The sequence below is a fragment of the Suncus etruscus genome, chromosome 10 (assembly GCF_024139225.1).
Source record: "Suncus etruscus isolate mSunEtr1 chromosome 10, mSunEtr1.pri.cur, whole genome shotgun sequence".
Lineage (NCBI taxonomy): Eukaryota > Metazoa > Chordata > Mammalia > Eulipotyphla > Soricidae > Suncus > Suncus etruscus.
Window position 1 is genome coordinate 56,938,529 of NC_064857.1, and position 12,092 is coordinate 56,950,620.

General features: G+C 46.5%; 1 protein-coding gene across 1 annotated transcript in view; it reads right to left on the reverse strand.

Moving 5' to 3' along the window:
• ZNF407 (zinc finger protein 407) overlaps window positions 1–12,092 on the reverse strand; it is a 333,884-nt gene that overhangs the window by 112,227 nt on the left and 209,565 nt on the right. Inside the window, exons 4-5 of the mRNA XM_049781793.1 lie at window positions 8,130–8,296; window positions 4,414–4,497 (exon numbers count right to left, since the gene is read on the reverse strand). Of these exons, the coding sequence (XP_049637750.1) occupies window positions 4,414–4,497; window positions 8,130–8,296 (251 nt within the window). The remainder of the gene's footprint in view (window positions 1–4,413; window positions 4,498–8,129; window positions 8,297–12,092) is intronic.

A 12,092-nucleotide genomic window follows, 5' to 3' on the forward strand; every position in this document is an offset into this window, starting at 1 on the left:
AACTAAAGAAAACCTCATTCCTTCCTCCCCCGAAGTAGCTATAACACACAGCGAGGCCCTACTTAGTCGACACTCGAGCCTCTGAAAGTTTACATTTAGGACAGCTTAATTTCACATCTGTACCAGCATTCTACTTATAATTTCGTGAGCATACTAACTTATATAGTATACACAGGATAAAATAACCTGGTAGTATACTTTCTAAGCATCACTTAATGCAAGAACAAAAATCCTGCTGTCCTAGAAGTCAAGCACTTCCAAAATGTGCCTTGTTTTCTTTCCCAAAGCCTATTTCTGGCTTTACCAGTAAGTTAACTGCAGCAGCATTTAACTGGACACATAAACCTCTCAGCTGATGGGTACCTTATTTCTTCCTAAAATTGGGTGAAGACGTTTTACAAAGCTGGAGGACTTCAGTTCCCATTTAATTCCAACATATTTCACCTGTTAAACAAACATCAGCCAGAGCAGGAGGTAATACCACCGACCCCACAGAGGAATTGTGGGTGGTAGCAACAAAGGGTGACAATGCAGAGAGAGCTCAGCACACCTGTAGTCACCCAGTTAGTCAAATCTTTGTTAGGGCAGGACGGCTTCAACTCTGGCAAGGAGAGCACAAGCCGTGGTGAAATGCTTCTCATCAAGAGGCACAGAACCAGAAGAAAATTTAATTCATGCCTTTTAATTCCTGAATATGGTCTATCACACAATTTAGAAGGCCTTCTTAAATTTCTTTTGGTTATTGTATTAAATATCAATTACATAGTGCATGGTGGATGGATGGTGAGGTCTTTCTATGCCCAGCCTGGTGTCTGCAGCCCCTTTCAGCCTGGCGGGTTCGTAGGTTCAGTATAACCACGAGAAAATGATCCACAGCAGTTAGATTTCAGGAGACATGAAGTTTATTAATAAGGCCCTAATCACATATCTCACATGGCTTCTAAGCTAACCAGCTTCTCTGCACCCAACCTGTCTCTCCTCTCTACCTGCTGTGTCTCCTTCCTACTGCTGTGCCTCCTTTCCACTGCTGTGCTGAGTCCCATTCTTCTCTCCTCTCCCTGCGGCAACCCCTTTGTTACCAACCAGACCCCTCCCATCCAGGTAAGATAGACAGGAAGTTGGGGGAGGGGTTACACTTGATGATGTCTTGAAGCCACCAATAGAGAAGCTTTATACACTCTGTTTTTACCCTAAATAGACTGTGCTCAAGTCTCTTCTGCTGCACTGAAATGACACACACGTATCTTTATATTGACAAAATACTGTCATTATTATTGTAGTGGTCTAAAAGTTATGAAGCTATAACTTCAACTTATAATAAATCCTAGTGGTTTACCTTTTTAATATTTTCTTTAAGCTAATTCCCAGGTTCAATTGTATTGAACCTGATTGCAAATATATTTGCTTCCTAACTCGTTGCTGACTTGTATATTCTAACAGCCTTGTTAGCTCTCTTAATTCTATCTAGCCATTTCTCTTGGATTTGGTGAAAATATGGAGGGAAATATGAATTCCTTGCCTAAGTCAGTGGTACAAGTTCAAGGTAATCTCAGTGCGTCAACGTTAATTATTTTGCTTGGGGGCTAACATAAGTACTTTAAAGCATGTTACGTATGGTCTAGTTCATTTACACTTATGGCACTTTTATATGATGCAATTGAAATTTTAAACCCACAATGGTAGTCTGCTGTTTATATTCTCTATAATTCTAACAATTTGAAGTTAACGGTAAGCTAGCATTATTTTGCAATAAGCTACAAATTGCCATTCTGTACTGAACTTGGCAATACTATAGAGTAAACTGAGTAATATGAAGAAAATTTGAATTACAGATTTTCCAGAGGAAAGCCATAACACTAGCAGAAATATGTGGTAAAGAAAGGAGTAGGCATGTCTGGGCTCTTAACTGTCAAGAACTCCCTGTGGATCTGTCCAAACCATGGCAGTTTACTCAAATCTGTATACAGTACTCCATTTATACCTCATTCCATCACACACTCAACATCAGTGCTCGAATATACGAGGCAGCATTTTTCTTTAATCCAGAAAAATTTCTTCAGGGAATCTCTTCATACAAATAAACTCCGGAATGATTGAAGCAGCGTACTTGTTTCAAAGTGAAAAGCAGAAACTCAAATTCTAGCTAATCACAACACTCTAAACAAGGATTTCATGTTGTTAGTTTGGGTAGCTGAGGTAACACAGAAGGCCTTCTGGCTTTATAAGGAAAACATCCAGACACTGAAGCCAGCTTAAGACTGTTTAAAATCCCTTATCATTCTAGAGCCTGTGTGCAGAAAAAAGGAATGCAGTTTTATCTGCTCCTCAACAATGTGGCCCAAAAGTGAAGAGGCCTCCTTGGACATGTCCTATTTAAAAAGGCAGAACAAAGGTGAAATTTCCTTTCCTTTCTTTCTGTATTTTTTTTTCCAGGGTAGCACATATGATGTTAAATTGTGATGCTTCTCAGGTGTGCTTTCTGAGCAAACCAGTCATAAGGACTGTTGTAATGTGGAGTAGGGAAACACAGGGATGGGTGACCAGGATTCTCTGGGCCAGGCCCTGCAACCCCTTCTCAGGGAGGCTCAGGCTTCCCTCTCTTGGGGCAGCCACTGCTTATTCAGCCAGTCAAACACTCCAACCCCATGTGAGGCTCTGCTCCTGTGCCCTTGAATCAAAGGTCTCTGACAGGTGATAAAAGTAAATCTCCCACGGAAGATGCTCCGTGTCAGCATCCTCGACAGTCTGCCTTGCAGCGGGGAATTATTTACGCCACTTGGAACATTTTTGATACCAATCCCCTTCCCAAGCTGATTGTAATTTGCGTGGGCAACTGGGTGGTAAAAAAAAAGGTAAACCATGTCAAAGAAGGCGGCCTCTGAGAAATACAGATTTCATCCGCTCCACACTGCTCTGGCCTTGGAATAGAAAAGTTGAGGGTGACTTAACTATTAGAAACCCAGGGAACAGCCCAGGGCCTCGCCTGTACCATCCTGGACTGTGGGGATGGAGCAAATAGTCTCAAGAACAGACTTGGGTTTTAAAGAATCATGTTTGATTTGTGCCACGAAGGCAGATAAATGCCAGAAAGACAGATGCCGCTGTCGGTGAGACACTGTCCTAGACGGTATAAAGTTAATAGCAAAGTAATAAGGAGCCTCTGGACCTGACATAAAATAGAAAGTTGTGCCCTGCTTGATGCAGCCTTGTGATCGATCACTGTGAGGGGCCATGACAGCAGTGTCCCTATCCCGCCAGGGCGGGAAGGGGGGGGCTCAGTCATGCTGGTCAGAGCCAGCCTATGAGCTGGCGACCACCGTGGCATCAATAAACGAGAACACTAAGGCTCAGGCTACTCTCAGGCTCACTCTGGCCCACAGGCCATGCTGCACTCAGGGAAGGGCACAGGCCAGGGCCTGAGGTTCCCATTTGGGATTGGACTGACCAACTATGCAGGCTCAAATCTATCGCCCCTACTCAAGGGGCTTCATGCCCACAGATCAAAGGTCGGGGTGTCCTGCACTACATTAAACACTGTACTTTCCTCTGCAGTGACTTGGCCCAAGCTGGAATTCAGAACCAGTTACACCTGGGGGCGACCTTTAGATAACTGAGGCACCATACAAGAGGACTTGTACCTCCCTAAAGCCCAGCTTCTTTCTCAGTGCCCAGCTTTCCTCATGCCAACTATAGAGTTAAGCCTTCTCAGAGGGTATGAAAATACCCCACATGATTTCTCATGGAAACCAGGACACTTTGAGGAGTAGAAGTGATTCGCAGAATGATGACAAGAACCATGCCATATATCAGGCCTGTTCCAAAATATGTGATTCCAAGGTATCAACTCCTGATACAACAATCTGTGGCCACATTCCAAGCAGGGCATCAGATCTTAAAGTATCACCGTCAGAGGTCTCATGACTCAAACAGAGACACTTGGTCAGCACAGAGGAACCCAGAGTGCAACATGCCCCATTCACATGTCTTTGTTGCCCATTGGAAAAACCACCCCGACCGCACTGGCCTGCGTGCCCCTCTCTTCTAGGAGAGGCTATGAGCATGTGAGCAGAGGGTACAGGTGAGGCTGGGTGAAGAAGGGCAGTGAGGGGGAGCTGTGAGAGGAAGAAGCACTGCCTGAAAGGACCCCAGAGCCCCCAAAGAGAAGAGGTGGCCGTGTCCTGCTCCAAGGCGACACTTACCCGTGCCCTGAACCCGCCAAGCTGGTGAATACCCAAGGCACATGGTGGTATTGTCTAACGTTTCAGGATAGAAGAGACATCAGAGTGGACAAGGCTGTGTGCCAGCTCTCAGGAGCACCACCAGTTAGGTGGATATTTCTGAGTGGAAAGACGGGTTGTCACGGGCACAGCTGGGGATGCCCTGAGCCCACCACCCTGCCCGCCAGGTACTGACCTGTGTGCTGCCTGCGGTGCTTGGTGAGGGCGTGCCGGGTCCCGCCGGCAAAGCCACACAGGTCACACAGGAATGACTTCTCGCCTGTTGCAACGATAAACAGATGAGGGACGGCAGAGGTCACAGTTCATTAAAACATATCTATCCCGGCTTTCAGGGCTCCTAATTCCTCCAATCAAATGTTTCCATGTAAATATGTCAAATGGGAATGAAATTACCACTGCGGTTTATTGACTGTGATAAAATCTGAAAAGCACCACTGAACATAATTACATACTTGTCAGACCCATAAAAATTAGCTTTATTATCAATGGAATGGTTCTGTACAACTTCATTTCTGGTAGATGTCTTCCAGATGGGGCTGCTTTATGCACTTGAACAGTTTTTATGCATATCCCGATTTTTTCACAATTCCCATACATCTGGCCCTTCTGAGCTGAGTAAAGATTGCTTGGAATAGTTAATATACACTATCTAAGACTCTACTTAAATAAAACATATTGAATTTCCTAACAACTAAAGGACACCGTTTCTATCAGGGTGCCTTTAATAACTTCCTACTTAATAATTGGAATTAAATGGCTTCCTTGAACATACTGAAGACCCCAAGTAACAATAAATCCGACATTACTCGGGAGCAATGCAGTGCTGCTGGTTTCTCAGATTTTCACATCTTCAAACAGGAAGTCTAGGGATTTCAGAGAGAATTAGCCAAAGTCCACCTATTCCTCATCTCCAGCGAGGTCCAGAATGGGAACTCTGCAACAGCCACAGATAGACTGGGCAGCTCTGATGTTGTTAGGCATGTAAATGTCCATTTTTTTCTGGCATTTCCTTCTGCCCCATGGTTCACCCATGCCATCTATCTACAGTGAGCAGCCTGGCTCAGCACCTTGTGCTGTTGGGCTGAGTTGTCTGTCCCATCAGGCCCAGGAAGAAGCACAAAGGCGAGTAAAATGGGACTCAGAGACATGTAGAGATTAGTAAGAAGGCGCCTCCTAAGGAAAGAAAAGTGGCAGGAAAAGCGGCTTCTGCTCTAGCCAAGCACCCTCACTTGTCCAGGGGTTTCCCAAAACAAGGTTTACCCATGTTTTATCCAGGACAAGGCAACCTGTTTTGCTCTAAAATGGTTTGGTCACAGCAGAAATGTCACCAAAGCATTTTGGTAGTGGCCAGGTACTAGTTTTGTTTGTTTGTGTTTTGAGCCACATGCGGCAGGGCTCAGGAGTTACCCCCAACTCTGCACTCAGGAATCACTCCTGACAGGCACAGGGGACGCTATGGGAGGCTGGGGATTGAATCTGGGTCAGTCATATGCAAGGGACACGCCCTCCCCACTGTGCTCTCACTCTGGCCCCAAACTGGGGGCTTCTTAAGGCCAATGCAGCCATCAGAGCTTGCAGCAGAGCATGGTGCTTGGTAGGGCTTTACTAGGTGGGATGAGTGTTTAAACTCAGGCGCGTGAGTTAAGGTGGGAGGTGACCAAACTGGGTCTGAGCCTGAAGTGCTCCATATTCCCATTTACCATACAAAGCTGTGCCTAACACTTTCCCTCCCTGTAATTTGTTATTTGGGGGCTGGGCTTCCTCCTCAGCACTGCAGTCTCAAAGCTGAGAAAAGCAGTGAGAAGCTGGGCTTCAAGAATACAGTTTAATTATCATCACTCATTTCATTACTTAATCAATTTGGAGGATAAATCTTTCTAACTAGCTGTATGAGCAATTAAATGACACTCTTTTTTTTAATCCCCAAAGATAATTTGCTCGTTAATATTAATATACTAGTCTAGGTATATTGAGGCAACACTCCTTGAGGTGCTCTAGAGGGCTGGGGTCCTGTGGACAGTGCGGGGGCACTGTGTGGGGACACATGTGCACCTGCTCTCTCTCTCTCTCTCTCTCTCTCTGTTTCTCTTTCTCTTTCTATCTCTCTGACACATACACATACACACACACACACACACACACACACACACACACACACACACACACACACGGATATTCCCATAGCTGCAGGTGCTTGGCACCTCATTGGCCAAGATAAAGGCAGGAACATTTCAAGTTCTTTAACTCCAAAGTTCTTCAACCTCCATCCTCTTCATCCTTCCAAGAAAGTGTGACCATTCAGTACCAAATTGGCCTGATGGGATTCTCAGTCTTCCTGGCCATAGATAGCACGGGAAGCCTGAGCCTTTAGTGCCCTTTCCCATTCTCAGAGAGAAACAGGTATGAATATGAAAGTCCTCGTTTTCCAGGGGGCCTAGTTGTCTGTACGACAGTGACCTTGATGCTTCTGACGTGCGGGATTGTACTTGGGATGCTGGCCTGGGAATCAGTGTATGTCATGTTTACCTTGGTGGCTTGATTTGTTTTTCATTCTAAATTCAATTTTCACCTGCCCTTTTTTTTTTTTGAAGGAGATGGGGATTGGATGGTGGGCAACAGTATTTTGAGAAAAAAAAAATTAGGGAGAAAGTAAATGTAATATTCCGTCAGTTAAAAGAAGATTTATTTTCCATGCTATATTCTTATGCAAGCAGAGATATAATAGGACACTTTTCAAGTGTGTCATTTTGCATTTAAATATAGAAGGACATGGAAAGCTATCCTTTATTTTCTATTAGAAAACAGCCACTGTCCCCTATCTCTCATTATGGTGCAGACTACAAGACCTAACAACAAAAATCCATATTATTGATCCAGCCAAGTCTCCACAATTATTCTTGAGAAGGAAACGCCGACGATAAATTACAGCTGCACTGGCTTTTCATCTGCTGTTCGATCTAAGTGATCTCCCAGGGCAGGCTGTGGGCCTTAAATCGTCCACGCCCTTGTCACAGAGCTAAGGAGCCTGGACTTCCCGCAGCCTGCGCCCGAGGAACCTGGAACCTATAATTCTCACAATGATACAGAAGGCTGGGCCATCAGATGGACATCTAGGAATGCTGATTAAAATGTATTATTACTCCCCCCACCCGTAAAATAAAATACTTTCTGAGAGGTGGAAAGAGAAAGAAAATCACAGAACTACCAACTAGCTCAACTAGACTGGGGGATGAAGGAAGCTTGACTAGTTGTCTACAAGGGGTGTGGGGGCAACTGGGCTGAGACCTGGAGAATTCATAGGGGGCCCAGGACAGACCCTCAGGGGACCTGGAAGGGGTAGGCTGGAGGAGACCCTCAGCCTCCCATCTGAGACATATTCTGGATATTGCTTTTAGTAAGAATCCCCCGAAAACCCCTAGCATGCTTTAAGTATTTTGACATGAAATCAGCTTTTAATTTATACTTTTAAAACATGAAATTATGTAAACAATAATGTGTAGCAACTAAATCAATTGATATCCCCGTATCAGTTTTCCAAAGCTTTGGATGGAGGTTTGTTCATGAAGCCAAGACTCAACAGGGTTCAGAAGCAGCTGGCACTGGGATGGAGTCTGGGATGAAAAGAAGGCTGTTCTCTTGAAGTCAAAGGTGCCCAAGGTCTTCTTGCTAGATCCCTTTCAAAGGATCCCTTTAAAGGAACACGCATCTGTAGGCATCGGACACAACCGATGAACTTGACTCTGTGTATGGCTGACATAGACACACACGTTGATGTGTGTTATGAAAACAGACCTTGGATGTGACCAAGCCCAACTTGAGGCCACGGCTCTCCTACTATGGAGATCCCCAGCCACACGCCCCCACCCTGGGAACCCCCTTGCTGTCACCCACCTGTGTGGGTCCGGTAATGGTCCTTCATGGCCGAGGCCGTAAGGAAGGAGTAGTGGCAGGTGGGCCAGGAGCACTTGAAGGGCTTCTCACCCGTGTGCAGCTTCATGTGGTTGTTCAGGGCCCACTTCTCGGTGAAGCTTCGGTCGCACAGGTGGCACGTGAACTTCCTGCAGGATGAGAGAGCAAGAGCGGGTGAGCAGGTGAGCCAATGTCTGCAGCCCTGAGAGGAAGCGGCCCTGTAGGGCGAGCCTGAGTGCAGGCCTGGCCTGTCATGTCTGTATAACCAGGCATTGATTTTTCTGTCTGGGCCTGGCACCTCAGCCATTCATCCTCTGCTTTGCGGTTGGGCCCAAAGGGTTTGAAAAATTCTGTTACAGTCCAGTCACCCCTGAGGCAAATGTGAGAATAGATTTCACCTGTACTGGCGCCCCACTTAGCCAGGGCAGGCGCTGTCAGGCGAGGCTAAATGAAAAGCCATCAGCACTAAAGCTCCTGGACAGCCAGGTTGGCCCAGCCCCTGCCCCCTGAGGCCAGGCCAGGCCAAAGGCATTTCCTGAACACAGCAGCCCCTGAGTTCTGTAGTGTGTGTGTGTGTGTGTGTGTGTGTGTGTGTGTGTGTGTGTGTGTGTGTGTGTGTGTGTGTGATAGTACATGTGAGATCACATAGAAGTTGCTGTAAAAGAATCAAATATAATTATAGCAATAACTTATCAATCAAGGATCTGAACAAAATAAAATTCAATGCTTTTCCTATACAAAGAGCAAAACAAAAAGGAACAAATAAATATGCAGCCATGTACGAAGCGTGCCCCCTCCCCCAATTGGTGCTAAGGGTCTTTCTGAGCCTCTCCCCAGGGAGGCGTAGTACAGCCCCTCTTCTATGGTGGGGTGGGGGTGGTTCTGCCCTGCCCTGAGCATCCATAAAATTATCCACAACTTGATTATTTATTTGGGGGGGTGGCTATTTAATCTAAAATACACCCTATGCCTAACAGTGTCCAGCCCATGGTTAGTCCCAGATGATGTAAGGTCAAATAAGAGCAAGTTGAGCCCCGATACTCGAGATCTGAGTACTCCTGAGCACTGGAGCAGCAGTTTGCCACCAGAGAGGACATGGGCACACATACACAGCCATGATACCTGGGCTGTCATGCCAGCAGCCTGAGATACCAAGTGCTTCAAGTGTGGGTTCAGCCGAGAGGGCGGAGGGAGGGGGTCGTGACCAGACACGAGTCTAGGCCCCAGAGCCCCAGGCACCTCCCAATAGTCTCATCTGGGGGCCACAGCGGGTTAGTGCAACTAATTAATCACTCAGTCTTACAGAGGCTGTGAATGAGATGCCGGAGTTCGTTGTTTTCCTAACACTCGCTCTGAAGGGCAAGGGAAAAAAATGTGGTTGCATGGTTAGGAAATGTCACGGGGCACCTAAGAGCTTCATTACTCGGAAAATTGTCAATCACCAGATCTGTATTATACAAGTGCAGACGCACTATTTACACCCATTAATCCACACGGGCTGAAATCACGGGGCACGCTGGTATTAGCGAGTGACAAATACAAGGAAATACTTTGGAATATGCTGTATTTCAAGTCTGTATATCTCGATGACGGGCCTTCATGCATTTAGCATTTCAAAATCATGGCAGGGATCTTATTTCCAAGATAAATTCCCCTATCTACTTATTTTTCCATGTATTTATTGTGGATCTAACCTTCTCCAACGAGAAATAAATAAGGAGGTTAAGTAGATGCTATCTTTGAACAAATACTTTCTCCAGACTGCATTACAACTTTATGAATGACAAAATAAATCCCTCATTTTAAAATCCACCGTGATCTACGTCTCCCAAAATTACATCTATGAAGCCTCAATATGTGTAGTCTATTATTCACGTGTAATAAAAATGTTCAACGAGAGCTTAGTGTCTGTCAAGAGATGACAAAAGCCAGAGAACAAAGGAACAGAGGCAGCGGCTGACTTTTGGAAAACCCTCCTGTGTTTTATGACTTGATGACAAGAGTTCAGGTACTGGGATCAGAAAAGAACCCGAGATGTTACCTGCACAACAGGTCTCTAGAAAGACTCAGGTGTCCCCCTGATGGGGGGTTCTGCCAATGAGGCCAATGCAGGGTCCCCTTCTCTGCACAGTACTGGCCCCAGCGACAGGCCAATCATAGCAGCCGTGCCTGGGCAGAAGAAACACAGCTGAGTGGCTCGGCATGCGCAGGGACCCGAAGGGAACAGTTGGCCACATATGCACAGGCCCTCCAGGAGCTCAGGTGCTACCACAGAAGGAGGCCCATCCAGAAGGTACAGTGACAAGCCAGGAGAGACACAGAGGGAATGGGGATGGGGGAAAGCAGGAATCCACAAGAAACCATTTGACAACTTTACTCTCAAGGCCACGGCTTCTGGAGGACAGACTCGAACATGGCTGACAAAGTTGGCTGAGACTCCGACCCTCAAACAGGGTAGCTCCCAGCTGCATGCCTGATGGCTAAGGTTTGGGCAGGGCCTGATCACTGGATTTGGTCAGATTCTGAGCTATGATTGGCTCCTCTGTCCTCACAGGACACACAAAGGGTGATGGGATGAGATGACCAGCCTGCAGTACCCAAGAGAGGCTGTGTACTTTGGGCTGCTAGGAGTTCAGTGTGCCCCAATGGGCCACAGCACAGTGGTGAGGAACAACTAACTGTGTGTGGTCACTTGGTGTCACTAGACCCAGGGTTGCTGTACCATGCATGGTCCTGCATGACTGTTGACTTCAACATTTATGACTATTTCCAAGGGATGGAAAACAGCAGAGTGATGCTCCAAAGCCTAAGGCAAATGGCAGGTCCATGTTTCTCCATATGCGGTTCAGATCCTTCCAGTGATCTATTAACTTTGAAAACTGTTTAAGGCTCCAAACACTGAAAAATTGGAATTTTATAAAAGATGGATTCTAAAAGAAAGCACGGCAAAGGCACCTGAACTGGTCTCATGAGAAGGGTGGGGGCCGCAATTGCAAGTGGGACTAGCGCAGCCAGAGGAGGCAGGAGAACAGCACAACCTCAGCCTCGAGATTCCAAGAGGTACAGATGATTTCCCATATCCACAGGAAAGGAGGCAGCGGGAAAAACCAAGAAAGAATTGCCCTAGCAAGGCAACGCTGGGGAGAGATACAGGGCTGAGGGGAGGTGTGAAGGGAGAAAGGTGCAACACTGTGCACAGTACTTCTAGCATTTCGCACAGTAGGGTATTTCACAATGCAGGGTATTTACAGCACTCCACATTGTAATGAAAGCACAGTGTACAGTATTTACAGCATGCTGCATGGTTCTTTCAGGATTCTTCATGGTACTATACAGCATCCTGCACATATTTGCAGTGCTCTGCACAGTGAGGCTCTAGCCCTTTAGAATGAAGTCCTTTATAAGCGGAGAGCTGGCACATAGCTCAGGGGAGACGTGGCAAGGTCACTGCATGGACTGAAGGTCCAGTGTCCAACTGGAGACACACAGGGTCAAGAGCAGCCCCTTGCACAGGTTGCAGGCACCCCTCTAGGAACTGACCTTCTGGACCACCTCTCTGAATTGCCTGGCACCGGTACTGTCAGGACAGACCCAGACAAACCCCTATCTCTAGACTGAAAACTCTGAAGAGAGAGCCCTAAAGCACAATTCCTGTCAAAGGGGAAAGAAAGTCATAGAGGAGGGTGGCACAGCTACAGGCGTGGGATGGGCTACAGCCTTCAAGACACTCCAGCTTTCAAGAATGGCTAGAGCAGACGCCTGTGGATTGATGACTGCAGGGCAGACAAAGGGTGTCAGAACTTCTGAACTATGGTTTGAGTTCCAGCCTTCAAACTGCCTTTCCAAACACAGACAGGTGAGCCCTGAGCAGGAGACACATCTCAGTGTCAGACCACACTTGAAAACCTCACTGATGCATCTGAAACCCTGTTACTTGGATCATTA